This window comes from Thermobia domestica, chromosome 15 (genome assembly GCF_964235325.1).
Source record: "Thermobia domestica chromosome 15, izTheDome1.hap1.1, whole genome shotgun sequence".
NCBI classification, from domain to species: Eukaryota; Metazoa; Arthropoda; class Insecta; order Zygentoma; family Lepismatidae; genus Thermobia; species Thermobia domestica.
Genome location: NC_137468.1, coordinates 95,752,799 through 95,773,320, shown reverse-complemented (window position 1 = coordinate 95,773,320; position 20,522 = coordinate 95,752,799). Strand labels below are relative to the sequence as shown.

The window sequence follows — 20,522 nt, the reverse complement described above, 5'->3', positions numbered from 1 at the left end:
ATGTAAGGAAACCGCATGTGTAAGGGAAATATGAAGCAGAAGCACTCTTATACTTTTTCTTGCATTGTATGAAAAATATATTGCATGAATTAGCATTTTTCTATCAAGCATTAGAGTGGAGTGAGAACACTAAGAGATGAGCGTTTAAATAAGGGCGGGGTAGTTTGGGGGGTACCTTAAATTCACTTTATACTCATATATACATACAACAAAAATTGCTAGTTTCAGGGGATTGGGCCCCTCCTAGCCACCTTCTAGCTACGAATCTAATTTCAGCCTACCCCAGGGGCGGACCCAGGGGGCGATCGCCCCCTCCAGAAGAAGAAACTTTCTTATTTTAGATATATAAATAAAACCCATCCAAAGTTTGGAGCCCTTAAAAGTAGCAGTATGACAACCCACCGCCCCACCCCCAGAAGTCGGTCCTGGATCCGCTCCTGGCCTACCCATTGCAAAAGTTCACGCTACGTTACTGAAAACGAACTAGGGCAGTGATGGGCAAACTTTTCTAGAAGAAGATCAAAGGAAAAGGAAAACCCTTAGGTTAGGTGGGCCAATATAATTTATGATAAGAATGGTATACATGACATGAATCGTGTAACATTACGCCTTATTAAGGATGAAAGCTCCATCTGGAATACAGTGACTCTCAGAAGTGAAATTAATTGCTCGTCTGTCGCTCTGTTTTTAATAGAACACCTTCGAAGAAACTCAATTCTGCTCTGGCCAGTATTCCCGTCAGTGAACTAGAATATTTTGATTTTTTTTTTTTTCACTATGACTAGAATCAATTTAGTGTGTACTGTGTAGTGCATAATGCTGTGCAATTCATAAACGAAAGCGACTAGTGTGCGAGCTGTCCTTTGTAAACTCTGAAGAGGAGAAGTGTTGAAAAGGATAGAGTGTTTGTTCCCATAAAGATAAGTGTTTACTTTGATCTGATTTTAGCGTTTCCTCAGCACCAAGATTACATGAGAAGTGGACTTAACGTCTGATTTGAAACTTGTGAGCTCCCGCCGGTAATCGAACCTGGGTCTTTCACGCCAAAGCCACGTGTTTACTTTATGATGCTTCGCAAAAGAAAAGAAACACCGTTTTCAGGCTTAAATTCGACAAATATATGATTTAACAATTTTTAGGGCAAGATTTAGCGATATTTTGTTCATAATAGTTGGCAACAGTGTCCGGAAGGAAGAAGGAGTGTCGTCGATACAGATGATTGATATGTGGTGTTTTTGATTTTGATACAAATATTGCTGATAAGTGTAATTCGTGATGAAAGTGCAACGTGTAGTAGAGATCACACGCCGGTAGCGATAGTGGATTGTACAGTGTAAAAAGAAACATGTCAGCCACTGAGAAAGAAGCTGCATCTTCCTCTGTTCAGCCACAAGATAAAGATTCATCTCTTTCAACAGATGGGAAATTCAACATAAGAATTGTGCATGACGGATTTGCAGGGAGTTTGAAAGAGAATGATGATGTGGAGTTATCTGGTTACATTGAAGCCTATAAAGAACTTTACAAGTAAGTGAATATCTTACTTAGTTGAGCAAAAAGCAACCCGTAACGGTTTATTTAGGTACAAATCTGCGTATAGATTAACTATACGGATAAAGTTGCCAGACGTCCGGCTTCTCGTGCAGTTTTACTATACGGATCCATAGTATAAGTAGTTGTAGAAGTAGGAGTAGAAACGGGTTGGAAGCCCGCAGGAGTTTGTTGAGTTCTGTTCTCGACATAACATGCGCAAATGAAAGTCTGCCACAATTTTTTCTGTGCATTTTACAATATATGGATCCGTATAGTAAAGCTGCACCAGGCGTTTAGTCGGACTGTCCGGTTTTTGGGCATAGAAATTAATGTCCGGCTTCGTACCCATGCCAGACGCGTTTTTGTCCTGCTTTTCGAGTTTGGAGACTAATTAGTGAAACAATTCAACAGAGTTTCAAGATGCATAAAATATTGCCAGAATGAAGATAAGGATAAATAAGTTATTAGTACCATAATTTTATTAAATACTTATGACTATGAAATACCATGACTTATCATTAGTATTGCTACCTACTAGTGAGTCATCATTTTGTAGTTGTACTTTTTGTATTAGTTTCCTTGGTAATAGTTAAGAACAGCTACTTCTCATCTCCCGTGCACGAGGATACATCTTACTGTTGCACTACCTAAACACCCTAAGTACAAGGGCAAGAACTCAGTCTATTACCTACTTTTTAACATCCTAGATAGTCAATGAATAATTCCGGAAAGTATGGCGTTTCTCGTCCTTCCCTAAATGGGAAGTACGGCTCCTTAACTATAACCGTTTCCTTTAATAATCTATTAATTTCTATAATATTCTTTCCTTTTTCTTTAAAATGTGCTATTTGATATAATCGGGAAGCAAACTTAAGTTTCCTTAAAAGCAATTCTTTTTAGTGAGCTTTTTAAATCAAAGTTTCCTCCTATTTGATTTTACAAATCTGGCAACCCTATATACGGATCTATACAAAAATCCATGAAAGACATTGATCTTTCTATCTACATTGACTTTCCGTACCTTCAGGAATCACTTTTTAGGTGCATTCTCGGCTGCAGATTCACTTTTTCAAAAACCAATCAACCTGTGCTAGGTGGCCACTGAAAAGCACGTGCTATCTTAACAAAACGCAGTCGAGCGAAGGACCCTGCAGTTTTACTATATGCATCTATAGTATAAGTAGGAGTAGTACTAGTAATAGGAACGGGTTAAAAGACCCGCAGGGGTTGGTTGGGTTCTGTTCTCGACATGAAATGGGCAAATTAGAGACGCCCGAATTTGTCTGTGTATTTTACAATCTGTGGATCCATATTGCCAACCATGTAGAGCACTTAGAGCTTTTTAGATTGTTTTAGTTAGCACTGACTAACTTTAATGATACATTTAATGCATATATATTCTAAGAGGTAATGGGGATATTTTACTATTGGTTGTATTGATTAAAGGTTAATTAGAGCCCAATTAGAAATGATAAAGAAGACGTTAAGTTTGGCCATGTGTATTTAGAAAATGTATTAATTTGGTGTGTAATATGTTGTTGCGTAATGCGAATTTAGTATGAAATTATTTTGTGTGTAAATCGTGTATACGAATTGTGTTAGCACAGTATTTGGTTGTAATATATATCTTGGTTGTTAAATGGAAGATGTTTAGCCCAAGCATTGGAGATTTGCACTTCCAGAGACAGTAAAATGCTTGTATTTTTTATTGTTGCTGGTTTAGGTAGTATTATATTTTTTAAATTTAATTTTTTTTTTTACTTGTAACGTTTTTTTTTATTTATTTAATTTTTGGTAATTTTTTTTTCTTTTGATAAATATACTTAAGTTTTTATACGACCAAAATTGCTGACATTTTGGAGATACGGTTTTAGCACTCGGGCCAATTTTTACCCATGTGTGTTTTAGATTTTGAAAGATTTTAATTAACCAAATTTTTTAAACTTTGATTTAAACATGATGACACGAAATAATGTTACTTTTTGGATATTTGCATTGTTTGGTGGAAGTGTGTATGTGAATAAATTTGTTACAACAGTATGCATAAAATTAAAAGGATACATATAATGTTATATTAGTACATATTTTATGAATGAAAATAAGCCTGAAGTTAGATTTTAAGAATTAACAATAATTCCAAACTACATTAATTTGAATATAAGATATCTATTGTCTTAATATAGTAAAACTGCACCAGAACAACAGCGAGGGAGGGGGGTTAGAAGTCCCGCAGAGCTCGGTTGTTTCCTACCTTTATCTGAATTTAGACAACATTTCATTTTTTCGAATATCACGAAGTTCCAATTTTCTCCGCAGTTTGCACTGGTACTTATGCACTACATCATCACCGGCATTATTCAGAATTCCGGAAATGGACACAATTAATAATCTTCGAGTGTATACGTGTTACATCACCAAGATTTCTATGGTTCCGCTTCTTAATTCTTCACTTTCTTATACCCTGATTCACCTTCAATCTGTTTATACTTTTTTTTTTTTTTTTTTTTTTTTTTTTTTTTTAACTGATTTAGCTAGCAATCCGTGTCGGACGTAAAAATGACAGACTATATCGATTGCTTAAAAACTACTTTAATACAATATTAGCAGAAATTACACATTTCTCTGTAATTACCTTGTGAGAATAAATGGATACCGCCTTCGACTTTCATTTCTATATTTTCGCGTAAATACGCATCTCAGAGGTAAGTGGATACCATATTTCCATTATTTACAGACTATTCTATTAAAACATTAGAAATTTCTTCTCAAAATTTTACAAATTATTGATCCGTATAGTATATCTGCACCAAAATCTTTAGTAGTACAGGTTAAGTTTAAGAATACTACTCAAAAGAATGATTGCAAAGTTATAATTCTCTCACCAGTTATTTTCCATTATGTATGCATAAACTCAGCAATTGATGTTATAACATGGCATTTATTCTGTTAACTCGCACCAGCTTTTCAACAGAGCTAACAATAGTTTATCAATAGGTTAGGTTATATTTGGTTTCGTTCACTTCCTTAGGGTATTCAGCCCCTAACAGTAATCATGTCCTTGAGCTTCTGCAAAATCTTTGGGCATTACTTAACCGCACGCTTCTACGAAATTTTGACACATTTCTTACATTTTCAGGTTAAGTTAGAGATTTGTATTTCTTTTAGCAGAGCATGCACTAAATGAAATGATATGAAATTTTGAGTTTTACATCCCACGGTTGTGCCGGTTAGGCTAAAGGAGACGGTGATGATGAGAGATGAATGAAATGGTGGAATGAAGAAGGTGGGAGGAAACGGGAGAACCTCAAGAAAACCCACGCACACGCTATTTGCCACCACAAAGTTCACTTGGCGGAGGTGCACTAATTGAGGAGCAACATTATTACTTGCAGATTGACTTCAGTAGGAATGAGTATAATAGTGTGGACGTATGGCATGTAAACTACAGTGCCTAAAACAGGAACCAATTTGTGCTAGGTGCCACTAAAAAGCACGAGTGCTGTGTAACCGAATCAGAGCAGGAGCGCAGCGAGAGTCCCGAGTAATAGCGCGTCCGTAGGAAGCAGGCGCCTCTGCAACGGGGGTATAAGCATAAAAAAGATAGTGGAAGAGCATACGTACACATACATTACTTTCACTGTGACTCAAATTTCATTTCAATATGCTGTGTACTGACAATAATTACTTATATTTACACTCTCATTCCTTCACGAAAATTGTTTCAGATCGTATTTTACCTATAAATTTTCTATTTGGTAGAACCGTCTGCTCGAGTGAACCCTATGTTTGCACTTATTGATAACATAAAACAATATTCCACTTTTAACAGGCAAAATTGATGGTGAGTGGATATGCGGGTTTAAGAAAAAAAAAAGTGCGAAATTCACGCATTAGTCTGCTCTAGATGGTCATTACAAACTAGTTTTGCATCTACTGCAGATCAGGGCAGAGTAAAGCTGGAGTGAACACCAACGGAAGGTTGGTAAAAACAAGTGCGTTCTAACATTGAACATGCTGACAAGGGAAAACTGGTGCTAAAAATACGTTGCCATCACAAACTAGCTGGCTACGTATTACATTTGCTTATTAATGCACTTTTTTTTTTCACAAATGGTTTTTTTTTTTTTTTTTTTCCTACATGCTGTACACAGTTCTCGTCCTTGGCATATGTCGGCCTGAGGAATGCCAGCAATTTTTACAACAAAAATTTTATTTTTAAAAAATATTGCATAATTTTTGTTAAGTAGGGTTAGTTTAGGTCAGGTTAGCTTTGTTGTTTCAGCGTTAATTATGTCCGTACTTACCTTCCCCCCAGTCCGACATAACCTTCTTTCTTCATAAATTGATAGATTTTACCCATAAATTTTCCAAACAACTGACTTTGTTGTTCACTGTTTGCACCAACATTATGCATTTAGCTTAGGTCACTGCCTGCTTTTTGCTGGTAGCCCTTTGTTGTCACTGTTTTGATCTCAAAACACTGGAATTCGTTTTGCATTTCTTAGGATTTCCTACAATGCTTTTCTGAGATCTGTTCTATTTCGCATGCTAAAAAGTAAAGGATGATAGCATACTGCAAAAAGATTCTTCCGTAGATGTCTTCACCGCATTAGATCCATGAACCTGTTTTTAACGTTGTATTACAATCTATTTGTTTTCTTTCGTTGCATTTCACTAGAAGATGCATATTGATTTGTATTGTATTACTGCGCAAATTAGTACCATTCCAAATATTAAGTGGTGCAAACTACGCACTATTCAGAAATAACGAATACAATGAATCTTTACCTTCTGATATTTCCAACCAGCTCTATAACAACACTCTACTACAGTATTATGTAAACTTTTAGAGAATTTGGGGCGAGGGCTCTTATCAAATACATGTCTCTGGGATATCAGCAATTACGAAACACACATGAGAATACTTCTTTCCTGTACAAGGTTGCAACACAAGAGGATACTTATATTCATGAAATATAAACTTCTCTTAGCAGGAAATGCACTCTTACTGCCTTAGGAAATATTGTTTTAGGTGCAGATTGGCTTCAGTAGTGCTGAGTATACCTACAGCGTATGCACATATAGCATTAAAACTACAATGCATAAAACGAATTAACTTAGAAACACAAACCTACTTGTGCTAGATGGGCCTGAAAAGTACAAATGCTATCTAACAAAGTCAGCTCAGCAGCGGGGACTGATCGATAGGAAATGGTGCGGCCGTAGGGAGCAGGTGCAAAAGCGATGGTGGGGTGGACATAAACTAGGATAGTGGAAAAACACTTTATATGATATGAAATACATGCCTTGTGTATGGTACAGCTTAGTGACACTTCTTTGATCATTTTGTACATTGCCTTCACATAGCACTACACTTAGTTATATCTTATGATGTACTGTGTGATAAAGAGCACACTTTCCACCTCGTATTTATTATCTTAATATAAGTATAAAAGGTAAGATCTCGATATGTTTTGATCATTTGTGTAATCTGATTTTAATTCAAGCAACATATTTCTTTCCTGGATTGTGCAAGTTTATGCTCCCATAAAATGGGATAGTATCCACAGTTTTATTTCATTTCACCACATTTGGTTCTGATGCAACTCCTCTCTCATTAGTTTCCGTTCTATATTTCTGCATTTCCCTCCATTTTTAATGCAGCATTCATGTCCTAGGCAGTGCTCTAGAAGGTACTAAGGCATTGGAGTTTTTTTTATTAATTTTTTTTAACGCTGTCATAATTACGGTCTGTGGCCTGTTTATCTAATGTCACGTCAGTACGCGAATCCATATTCGTTTTTCTCACTAATTAATCATCGTACAGTGATAACCTTTATTGCCATTTTATTTTGTTTTGAGTTTAATGAGCCATAATTATGGTCCAAGGCTAATGGAGACAGTGGTGATAAGGTGGATGATAATAGGTGGAATAAACCAAGTGGGAAAAAACTGCACTGTCTATGCAGGCTGGGAACGAACGAGCGGCCCCACACACCAGAGATGTGCGCTTCGCTAGTGAGCACCGCGGCCCACTAGGGAATTTGCTTCCTGTCCCATCGAAAAATGAAGTTTCGAAAGCCGACGAGTAGCACGCAGAGTTAAAGCACTATTTGAAGCCTTGATTGCTGCGCTCTAATATAGGAATTCACATCTTTAAATTCACGCGTAATTTTCTCAAGACGTGTATTATTGTTAGAGGCACGAGTTTTTCGCAAAGCGTGATAAAACGAAATGCGTGAGAATTAAGTAATTTTCAATTTTTTGACATTTTATTTTAACAAAAGAGAGACTGGCCAAAGCTTAAAACCCACTTTATTTTAAATTACAATTTGTAACTGTTTCGGATATCTAGCATATCCTTCTTCAGACACTATCGAAAATAAATCTTTCGATAGTGTCTGAAGAAGAATATGTTAGATATCCGAAACAGTTACAAATTATAATTTAAAATAAAGTGGGTTTTAAGCTTTGGTCAGTGTCTCTTTTGTTAAAACAATATATCCAAAGCCATGAATAGTCTTACTATTTACATTTTATGATATTTTATATTGGTGTATTTTAATTGGTTTCCATTGCGCGATAAAACGCGAAATTAGCAGTTTTGCACGAAATTTCTAACTACGCGAAATTTTAAAAGTACGTTATCACATTAATTTAAAAACATAAGTTTTTCTCTGAAAACGATTAACGATTGAACTTGGCGTGAACGGTGCATTTTGGGTGATATGGACTCGACCATAGAAAACATGTTGCGTGTTAGCTACCACCATTGCAGCTGGATGGGAAGGAACCATTTTAATTAGCTAGCCAATGGCAAGGATTGATGATAAGTGACAAACGTACAACAATGGAGGAGGATAATGTGGAAACATGTAACATGATTATGTTTAATGGTTAGATGTAACATGTGCCTATGTAGTTTCAGAAGACTGTAAAACTTTCCTATTCATAGTAAGTTTAGTTACTGATTTTCCTTCAGTTTGATTTAAAAAATATTATTTTCTGTAAGTGAAATTTACGATCTCAAATGAAATATTCGTTTTTTTTTTTTTCTTTCTTTTTAATAAGGTAATCAGTGGTTTATTTCTATAGTTATCTATGAATAAAAGGAACAACTTTAAAAATGTCAGGGAATATCTTTTCCATAAGAGCTAGAAATGCGTAACTTTATTTGGAAAATGCGACAAAACGCGAAATACTAAAAAAGAAACAAGAAATTTTCAAGCTCTTAGTGCGAAAAGCTCGTGACCCTAATTATTGCCGAAAGAATTTTCGTTTTTGAACGTCCCTGCATTCGATGCTGCCTATTGTTGTGGCATTCGTCGTTAATCTACAATTCGATGTCTCCCTTTTTATTTACAGTTTATTTCTCTTGCTTGAAGGAATTTGTTTCTTATGAACACGCCATTCGATGCTGAATATTCAATTTTACCTGTAAATTTTTCAATATTATTTTTCGTAAGGAAACATATGTAAAAAAAAATAATAAAATAGATAAATAAACCAATGCTCAAGCGTAAAAGACAGCGTGAGGTGATTGTTCCTGCTTCCATTTGCAGCGATTTCTTTCCAAAACAGTAACTAAAGCCATAGCAGAACGTGTAGAATAAATAATACATCTACCTCTGTATCTCATGGCAAATTTCCTTTCATTGTTGAAAAATATCGGTCTGCTCTGACTTTTCTCAGCACCAGTTCTAGTTGTAGTACTTGGTTCTTTTAAATAAGCATCGTTGAAACTTGTTGCCATGTAAAATTATGAAAACATAGTGTCATCTGAAGAACAATTACTGATGTCAATAAAGAATACATGCACATTTTATTTAACGCAATACCAGTCTCATGTGTTCAGCGGTGATAAGTAATTTCTCTCGAATTTCTCATCAATTTTTCTGGTATAAGTCTCGGGCGCCCTTCATTGATATGTTTTAAGCTAAAGTTTAACGATGTTGGTTATTCACATTTTTATACATAGCACTTTGGGGGTATTTATTGATTTTAAATTTGATCTTTACAGTTCTTCAAATGTATCAAGACTATGTATAGCAAGTTAGTGTATTGTATGATCTTAAAATGTACTTTTTTGAGTCCAATATAAATAAAAGTTCATATTTCAGGTTAATGATATCTAAGTTCAGGAAACCGTCGAAAATTTCGTGGAAACGTGTATCTCCTTATCCAACCTTCAGCACCAGAAGCTTCTGTCCTTTTAATGCGATGTAGGGATGGGATTTGGGTATTTACCCACTGGGTAGGTAAATAAAAATTGGGTAAATACCCGGTAAATACCGAAATTTTATTTACCTACCCAAAAAATGGGTATTTATTACAAACTTCAAGATTACATAATAAGAAGACATAGTGGACTCTAAAATAGCAGAATAAAATCTTCCAGATATAGATGTGGTTAAACAAAGATGCAAACCTGCAACACTGGAAACTCATAATATATATCTGGTAAAATTGCTTCGAACCATTCCTTTTCTAATTAAGTTCAGTACTGGTACTGATTTGAGACTTGAGAGTAGACGTGCCTCTTATCTTAGTTCAATTTCCTAAGTTTTCTTTTATTCAGGGAGAGAAAAAAGCTTAAAATGGGTAGAAAGAAAAGTAATTTATTTATTTATTTATTTATTTGCCTGCTTCATTAGCTTACAAAGCATGAGAAATTCTCATGTAAGCGTTACAGTTGTCAGAAAGAAAAGAAAGAAAAAAAAAAAAAAAACATACAATATTGTCAAGTACCAGAGGTATACATCATGCATATTTCCAAAACCACATAATGGGATGTATTAAGTATAAGAACATGACAATTTACATCTAATTAGGTAACTGTTTGTACCACACCAGGCATGCACTCACGGGTAAGTATCTGTAACCAACTCTTCAGTTCCTATCTGTAACCAATGAGTCATTTAAATATTCTTTAATAGTATAATAGCACTTTTCAGTGAATAGTTTATATAATGTCTTACGAAGAATGGAAACATTGGTCATATTTTTCAAGTACAGAGGAAGTTTATTATACAATCTGACACAATTCATGTACACGGTTTTGCTTACATTAGCATATTTTTGATGCATCACAAATATGTCAGTACCTTGTCTTGTATTATGGCTATGAACATTTTTGTTAAAGATAAAAAGATGCTTGTTTTTCACAGTAAAAAGAATAGATTTATAGATATATAAGCTGGGGAGTGTTAAAAGTTTTGCTTCTATGAAAACCTTTTTACATGTCGATTTTGTGGGTAACCCAAAAATTATTCTAATCGTTTTCTTTTGCAATCGGAAAGTGCTTAAACTATTTTCAGCATGTGCTACTAAACTATTTTCAGTGCTTAAACTAATGTTGCGCATATAATGTACGAAATGATATATCAGTAAATTGCAAGAAATGTGATGGAAACTATAAGCACGCATATGTAAATGAAATGTCAGATCATGTGTATACATATTTTAAGTATCCTGAAAGTCTAAAGGAAACAATTTTGAAAGGTTTACAAGGGAGAAGTTTGTGTCATTGTTGCAAAATACTGGGACAAAACAAGTGAATGAAAGTGTATAAACTACGTCAAGTTGTAGTAACAATAAAAGCATTGATGACTCTTTACTGACAAGGGCGTCTTATAAAACTTTGATGCAGTTTCATATATGAAGATTCCTCCATCAATGTAAAAAGTTCATCTAGTAGCATTATCACTTTTATGGATACAATGACAGTTGATGAAAACATAAGTAGCCTATATATGCATACCGTAACACATGTAAGTTAATGAGTTAATGAGCTCACACACACACATCACATATCAAGTTACGTTTTGGGTTGAGCGATAATGGAGTAGTTTGCTGGCTTGCTGTGTCTATAAGTTGTCTCAAAGTTCAGATAAAAATTGCAAATGGCAAAGGATAGTTAACTACTTATGTAATAAATTCAACAATTAATTTCTTATATATTACATTACATTTACCCTAGCCCAGCGCAAGTGTTTCTATTAATGTACATGTAATTTTATTTCATATAATTCAAGGATTTGCCATATGACCTTGTAAAAGAGTCAAAAAACGATGGCTGAAAAGGGGTTGGTAAAACAATTTACAAGTATTTTCAAATAGCTTATATTTTGCAAAATAATGGCCACATGGTCAAATAAGTTGAAATTTTTAGGGACAATTTGATGCCAAGTTTAATGAAATGCAAATTCAACAAGGTTGCAAGTATCTAAATCTTCGATGTTGCGGTTGGAGTAATGTTCGCAATGAGGGAATAATCAACTTTAATATTACAAACCCCCATCCAATATTTGTTCAGTTTATCAACACGAAAGGTAACCGTCACACTGCTGAGTGCATTAGAAATAAGTATTTGATGTCATTAAAAAATACGACCCAAGCAAAGTTCTTTGTTCTCATTTGTGATGATGCAGCAAATATGCAGAAGGATTTTTCTCTTGTCAAACAAAAGTATTTCCATTTGCAACCATAGTCACGTAAAACACACACGTTGAACCTTGTCTGCAGTGATATTTTGAAGTTTTCTTCAATTTCCTCACTTATGGCAAATGTTGTAGTCGTTATTGAAATGGTTAAAATACTCAGGTATTGAATGCCTTTTCATGCAATTAACAATGAAAAGAACATTCACACTTCTCTTATTCTTCCATGTAAAACCCGCTGAGGAAGCTATTTACAATCTTTTGAAAGTCTGAAAGCTACAAAATCACTTTACATAATCTAGCTGTTCATGAAACCACTGCAAGATATACAGCATTTATTAAAAACCACAAAGCAAGGTTACTTGAAGATGAGGTTTTCTGGGTGACAGTTGAAAAGCTAATATATGTTCTTAAGCCAAAAGTCTCCTGGATAAATATATTAGAATCTGATGAATGTAACATACACACCGAGTTGTTCCTGCTGTCAAAGAAATCGAAGAACAATTAAGAAAGGCTGTACCTGAATTCCCATTGTCCAAAGCAGAAGAAACACATATTCTTAATAATTTCGAAAGCAGAAAAGTTACAGCACTTCAGCCGATTCACTATACCAGAACCATCCATCAATCACAGGGGTTTGACTTGACTCCAGAACAAGATCTCGATGGATTGGAGTTCATACACAAGGTTGCAGAGAACATGAAAGTAGATCTTGTAAATGTTATGAAGGATTTCGCACATTACAAGGTAAAGAAAAGTTTGTGGGGCAAGAAGTTCATTTGGACAAGTTTTGGTGAAATGAACCAAGTAATTTGGTGGCAAGGTTTGTGTGGAAGTACCCATTATCTGAAGTCGCACAGCGGATATTAACAGCATCGGTATTACCAGACGCCACAGAAAGATCCTTCAGTAATTTCTCAAAAATTCACACTAAGTCAAGGAATAGACTGACTGCTTTCAGAGCCGGAAAAATTACATATATAGCTTATAACTGAAAGTTGCATCACCGGAAACAGAAGCCAAAAGTATCAACACAGCGTAAAGAGACTGAGAAGACTGTTGAGTCAGAGCAGCAGGAAGACTTAGAAAATAAGTTATCGGAAGATACAAGTTCATCACATTTGGAATGCACCATGGTACCAAGAAAAAGGAGAACCCATGAAGAAGACAGTGAAAGTGACACTTCTTAGATGTGTGAGATAAATGGAGACATTACCAGCGATGATTCCATATATTCATTTCATGTATCCGATGAATATGGTGAGTAATCTTGGTAGAAATGCCATCTCATAACGAGATAACGTTTTGCCCTTATGTGTATAGAATATTTCGAGAACGTTACTAAGTCCTGAATGTTTTCTAATTCTTTTGTATTTTTATTAGCTTGATACTGCCAATTGAGGTGTATGAAACCAGAGAAAACTAACTGAATTTTGCCCAATTCTAAATTAAAGCATGGAATCATTTGAATTACGCGTATGAATCTGATGCCACCCAATCATAAACTAATTAAAGAAACTGACGTAACCGTCATGTGAAGCCCATTAACCAATGGCATTTTATCTATTTTGTTCCCAAGAATGCTAGTTTCCCGCAAAACATGAAAATGCAGTTACTTCAATCTGGCTTCAGACAGCTCATTTTTTATTATATTGTGATGCCTAGCGAGCAAGTGTAGGGAAGTGTGAAAGTATTCGTATATACTCCTACTCTTGCTGTGTTCAATTTGTAGTTATTAAAGCATGTATAATATAACAGAAAATATATTTCAAGTCATGTCAGTTGTAATGGCTTATCACCCATAGTCACTTGCAGAATGTAAATTAAAAGAAAAGCATTTATCAGCGTTCCATGTACTTGCTTAGTTTCTTTATTTGCAGAAAAATAAATGTAGTCTTTATCAGAGTGATCCGTTGTTTAAACTGTGCTCTCTGGAAAAATATCAAAACAGGAATGACCACATAACTCATTTCTATTAATGAAAATAATAAATTTAATGCCTTTTAACAATTGTTCTAGCTTCTACTGGATCTAATGTTACCTTTTCATAATTTTTATGTGCTGCTCAAGATCTGTATCACATACATGACTGAAAGGAAAAAAAAACTTATATTTACCCAATTTGGGTAAATACCTGGGTATTTACCCAAGGTAAATACCCAAAAAATATTTACCGGTAAAAATCCCATCACTAATGCGATGTAATGTTAAGAGGGCCAATGTTGCCGTGACATTTTTTTTTTTTTTTTCTCCGTTTAGTGAATAGACATTATGTAGGATTTTTTGGCCTAAATATGGTAGCTTTTGGTACCAATATTAACTGGTGGCCACTGACCAAACTAGTGGCCAGTTTGATCAACAGCAATATCATCCCTATGACTTGCCGTTCCCGAGATATTGGCCAAAAAATAGTTTCGATTTCGGGAGATTTAAGGAACCATATCTTGGGAACCGTAAGTCATAGAGAGATGATATTTTGCGAGAAACAGAAGAAGGTGTGGATAGAAGAGATTTACTTTTATATGTAGGAACAATTACAGTTATCCATCCCGCTCCATTCCTTTTAAGTTCGTTGTGGCAATGCTCTTGGAGTATTCTCAACTGGTTACTTATAAAATCGGTAATATTCTCCAACCTTTTATCCATCTCCCATATTTAATATTATAAACAAAAATTAAGCAATTCACATATAAGGCTTTTACATAGGGACCATATTCTGTAATGTATATAAAGTCGAGGGAAATTAATACATAATTCTATGCTTATATTACTAACGTTACGTATTCAATTTTTGTAATAGACTTGTACCGAAGAAAATTTATAATATTTAGTACAACAGAAGTTGTACATAGTGTTTGTAAACATTTTTTTTGTTTTGTTTTGTTTTGTTTTTAGATCACTAATTAAAATACAAAAAATCGTATGGCAACAGTGCGGACATTACATTGCATTTAAATCTGTAAAAGCTCGTAGTATTGAAGGTTGGATAAGAAGACAATGTATTTTCAAGAATTTTTCGACAGTTTCCTAAAGCTGGTTATCATTAACCTACAATATAAAGTTTTGATATATATTTGACTCAGAAAGTGTACTTTTAGGGTCTTTTATGTAATATACAGTAAATACATACATTACATTGCTGTAGAGTGTCTTGGTACCGTTTGAAGAGCTATGATAGATCAATTTTAAAGTTAATGAATGCCACCGAAGTGTTATATATAAAACGTGAATATCCAACATCGTTAGAGTTTAGCTTAAAACATCCCAATGAAGGGCTTTCGAGATTTACGTTAGAAATATTAATGAGGAGTCGGAGAGTAGAAACCCCTCACTACTGCTGAACACACAAATTTTATCTTGTGTTAAATTTAATAATGATGACTTGGTGACTTTTGTAGTCGATAAAATCATTAATTATTATCACAATACTGGCCTGGAAGTATTCCTGTGAAGATCAAGAAAAAAATTTAAAAAATCATGTGTATTTCAAGTATCTTCTAAGAAAATTTAGTTTCTGATTTTGATTTGATTTTAGCGTCCCTTTCAACAGTGTGGCTATATGATACAGCTTAACGTGGAATCTGAAGCCACATGAGCTCCCGCTGGGAATTGAACCCGGATCTTTCACAGCAAAGGCGCGTACGCTAACAAAAGAGAGTTTAAGCTTAAATCGTGTTACATAGCTGGTTAACCACATACTAATATACTGTATTTCAGTGGTAATGAATCAATTATAGGAGTCCATGGATTCCAGTAATTAAACTATCAAGAAAAAACTCTATAGAGATTTTTTTTCTGTACACTTATTTCAAATTCCATAATTAAATACAAACTAATTATTTGCTGAGCAAAACCATTATATTTTCATTAAAGATTAAATACGTGTTACAGTTTCACCAATTAACTTTTTGGCTTCATCAGACATTATGAGTTACACGATAACTTACAATCTTATATACATATACCAGCTAAGGCATCTTTCTTCTGATTGGCTCCTGGCAGCAGCAAATCATCTTCAAGTATACGTATTTGAAACTTCCTATATAGATGCTTTCCATTGTTGCTAATAAGACAAAATGACGACTTTAACTAATTTAACTAACAATTAATTAACTAATATATATATAAATTAATAAATAAACATATAAACACTATTACACCTAAATATGCACACACTATATATATATATACATTTTATTCATTAAGCTTTTGCAACAATTTATTCCACTTCTAGTCTATGTTAAGTCCTGCGTTCCAGTTCATCGCTTTATTACCCCCCCCCCCATTTCAATACATCATGCCTCCTTCCATTTTCTGACTATTCTTCTATCTTCTTGGCCTAGAATTTTTACTTCTTTCAAATTAACTGCATGTCCCGTTTCCCTTATGTGTTCGTAGACCGCATTTTTGTCTCTGTGTAATCTAACGTTATCTTTATATTGTTTTATACGTTCTCTAAGTCTTTTCCCAGTTTCTCCAATATAACACATATCACATTCGCTGCACTGAATTTTGTAGATCCTTTTTTCTCCATCAATGTCCCTTGTTCTTCTTCTCTCATTTTTCTTTTCTCCCTTATTACTTCCAGTAATCTCTTGCTTCCTTTTCTATATGTTGATATACCTCCCATCTTCAGCATTGTTTTAATAATTTCTGTTTCTTCTCCAAACTTTCTGTCTTTCACATTTTCCTTTCTCTTATCCCTCCTTCACTTCGTTCTCTTTCTCGTCTTCTTTCTTTTCTTTCTCTATTTTTGTTCTCCCATCTTCTGTACTTTAACATTTTTCTGTCATATCCATTATTCTCTAGGTGCTTATGGAATAATTGTATACTTTGTTCTACCTTGTCTTCTTCACTGCTTATTAAAGGAATTCTGAAGATGGGAGATATATCAACATATAGAAAAGGAAGCAAGAGACTACTGGAAGTAATAAGGGAGAAAAGAAGAAAGATGAGAGAAGAACAAAGGACATCTATGGAGAAAAAAGGAGTGATCTACAGAATTCAGTGCAGCGAATGTGATATGTGTTACTGGAGAAACTGAGAAAAGACTTAGAGAACGTATAAAACAACATAAAGATGACGTTAGATTAGCAGGGACAAAAATGCGGTCTACAAACACATAAGGGAAAACGGGACATGCAGTTGATTTGAAAGAAGTAAATATTCTAGGCCAAGAAGATAGAAGAATAGTCAGAAAATGGAAGGAGACACGATGTATAGAAATGGAGGGTAATAAAGGGATGAACTGGAACGCAGGACTTAACATAGATCAGAAGTGAAATAAATTGTTACAATAGCTTAAAGAATAATATATATATATATATATATATATATATATATATATATATATATATATATATATATATATATATACATTTTGAAAAGTCTTAAAAACCTTAGGGGGAGGTATGGAAAATTGATCTATTAGCCTTCTCCTTCCACTACATGGTAGTGAAACAAATATTGTTTTCGAAATCCGGTGTTGCTAAGAAATTCAATCTAGCTGACAATTCTCGACCAGAGGGGGTGAATATTCTTCTCTGTCATTTGAGAAAAGTTTTGGCGAAAAAGAAAAAAAAGTAGCGTAGATTCTCCGAATGGTTTGTGTTGTTTTGTTATTTGACACTTTGAGTGGAAGAATCTTCCTTCTTCCTTTGGAGAGGAATGAACCATATGCAGGAATATTGGTTAATGTGTTCATTTTCCCCTTCCCTACTTTGGAGTGTGCATTCTTTTAAAGTTATAAACATGAATAAATCTATTGAGAAAGAAGGATGGGATTTTAATCTATACAAAATACTATTGAATTCTAATCAAATAATATCTAAAATATATGATGTAGAAGTACCTAACTTTCTCATTTATATAATAGGTAAGGCAACAAGAGATCAAAAAGATACACCAGAGCATAGGTCGTCCTAATTAATTTTCTTTAACTGATTTTCCTCGTGACACCAGAAGAACATTGCTATAGTATTAAATTTTCTTCTGTCTCTTCCTTATTCGATAAAGGTAAGAAAGATGCCTAGTGCTGTGTTCAGGCCATGGTTGACGGAAAGCTAGTCTGAAAATGAAAGAATAAAACGAAGAGAATTCCATCCGGCTGCTCGTGTTAGTGTTGGCAAAAATAGGGAAAAGAAGAAGAAGAATGTTAAGTGCGTTCTGGAGAAGTTGTATTGTAATGAGTACGATAGAGGGTATGACAAGAAGAAGAAGAAGAAGAGAAAAAGTAATTACAATTGATATATGTTATTAAAGAGAATACATTTTATTTCAATGCTAAAATATTAGCAGATCACAGCGTAGGGAATCTTCACACTTTGTAGCAGTTTGGATATTATGACAATATGGCCTTGTGTCCATCTTGAATAAAGAAAAACACAACTTTCTTACAAGGCTGGCTAGAATATTTATTATAAAAAATAAACTAGAAAAGTAACGGTTTCGGAAATATAGCACTTCCTTCCTCAGACTACACTCTACAACTATAGAGTGTAGAGTTGTAGAATGTAGTCTGGAGAGTGTAATCTGAGGAAGGAAGTGCTATACTTCCGAAATCGTTACTGTTCTAGTTTTTTTTTTTTTTTTTTTTTTTTTAATAATAATAATAATAATAAATATTCTAGCCAGCCTTGTAAGAAAGCTGCGTTTTTCTTTATTTGTAGCAGTTGTGTTAGCGATAGCCTGGGGTGCATCCAGAAAGGGGTCCACCGGATTCGGACCAAGAACCTAAGAACTTCGTACTTCTTTTTAATAATATACCGTACTTATGTTTTGTCTATACCAGTGGCACGTTTACGAGAGGCTCACTCGATCCAGACTTCATCCACTCTTTCGATTTCGAACTCTTCAACAAAAAATGTCTGGGTGCGCTCTTGACAGAATACTTAATAACGTTATTATTTTATGAGTATTTGTGACACTATAAATCAAAGTCGTTTTAAGTCTTGGGAATTATTTACGGCATTTCTGAATGACTAAAACGAAGTAGCTTTTTTCTTTATTTCATGGTACCATTCTAATGGTAATAGTGATAAATAAAACAAATTATACAACCAGAATAATCGTTCAAATATGGAACTTAGTCCAAAGAAACAAGCAATCGCTATATAACTATAGTAATGTAGCGCCAACGGAAATTGTTGTTTTCGCTCTTACCTCATTATATATTTAATTTCAGAGAGCTATATAGTTATTCGACGTGAAAATTATTAAAATTTCAATTTGGAGTAATTAATATCAACTGAATTTTCGTTGAAAGGATAAAAACATTCTACGACCTCGGGATTGAAACACCAGAGATGTCACAAACCTTTATTTAAAAAAAAAAAAAAAAAAAAATCACTCGTGATAATAGTAAGGTGACAGCAAGTAATGTGCCAATAAAATAAGTGAATGGAGTTACGTTATGTAGCCACTATGAAATTCCATTATGCATGATAAATTTTGCAATGATATTTGGGGTAGTGTTCGCTCTTTCCTTTGGAATTGATGTGTTATTAACGTATTTTAGTGAGTAACAATATATTGATGGTCTTGTGAACAGTTAAAAAGAGTGTATGCTTTTAAAAAATAACGGAGTGAATTTAACCCTAATCCTTGACTGATCTCAATTCCCATGAAGTTCACATGATTTATAGCATTTTTCGTTTCTTTCTTTTCTTTTTGGTTTAAACTTTTTTTTTTTTTTTTTTTTTTTAACTGCTGGTTTGTGGTGGTCAACATTGTGTCCCTTTGTTTTCTCGGTGTTTTCCTGTGATTTACTTTCATTAATCAGTCTCTTTTAGCATAAAGCACATAAAGGTAAATTTGTAATTTCATTTCATTTAATGATGTTGGAAATATGAATTATATACATCTGTGGTTTGCTTTTCTTTTTAGATTCTTCAGACTACTGGGAACTGTATTTGGATTTGTGGCTAGTGATGTAATTAGCAAAATTGAAATTTTAGAAGAGTTGAGGAGAGGTGATCATAAGGAAGAGTTTTGTAGTGTTGCCAGTATGATTCGATATGAGGAGGAAAAACAGTTGTTAAGAAAGGATGATTATGTGTCTGGTTGCCGTACGTTGCTGCGATTACATCGTGGGTTAGGTGGGTTTTAATAACTTTGGGTTAGTCATTATTTGTTTATTATTTATTGGACCGAATATAATACAATATTTTTAGCGTAATAATCATACTTCTATTATACTTGCAGTCGAGAGCATTACGCTTGATAAAAAGATTTCATACCACGCAGGATTATACCGTCTGCATCACCCTCCCGCTACTTACGTTCTATTGTGTAATTCATCACTTATACACGAATTGATTACTGGTGGAGATATTTAAAAATTTTTCTTCGAATTAAGTTTTCGGAAAATGTTCATCATAATTTTGTCCATATTTCGTAAATAAACATTTCAGTGATCACATGACTGTATAACATGGAAGCTAGTCATCGTGAAGACTATATGGGACGAAACTTATGTTTTAAAGTATAATTAGAACCATTGTTTAAGCTTACATCAGATGCCTTGCGCTCAGATCAGGAATTGAGCGTGGG

At 34.2% G+C, this 20,522-nt stretch overlaps 1 protein-coding gene across 1 annotated transcript in view; it reads left to right on the top strand.

Moving 5' to 3' along the window:
* The first annotated feature begins 796 nt into the window (after positions 1-796).
* LOC145671156 (ceramide-1-phosphate transfer protein) overlaps positions 797-20,522 on the top strand; it is a 44,324-nt gene continuing 24,598 nt past the window's right edge. Inside the window, exons 1-2 of the mRNA XM_081739991.1 lie at positions 797-1,527; positions 19,857-20,068. Coding sequence (XP_081596117.1) covers positions 1,346-1,527; positions 19,857-20,068 — 394 coding nt within the window. The 5' untranslated portion in view covers positions 797-1,345. The remainder of the gene's footprint in view (positions 1,528-19,856; positions 20,069-20,522) is intronic.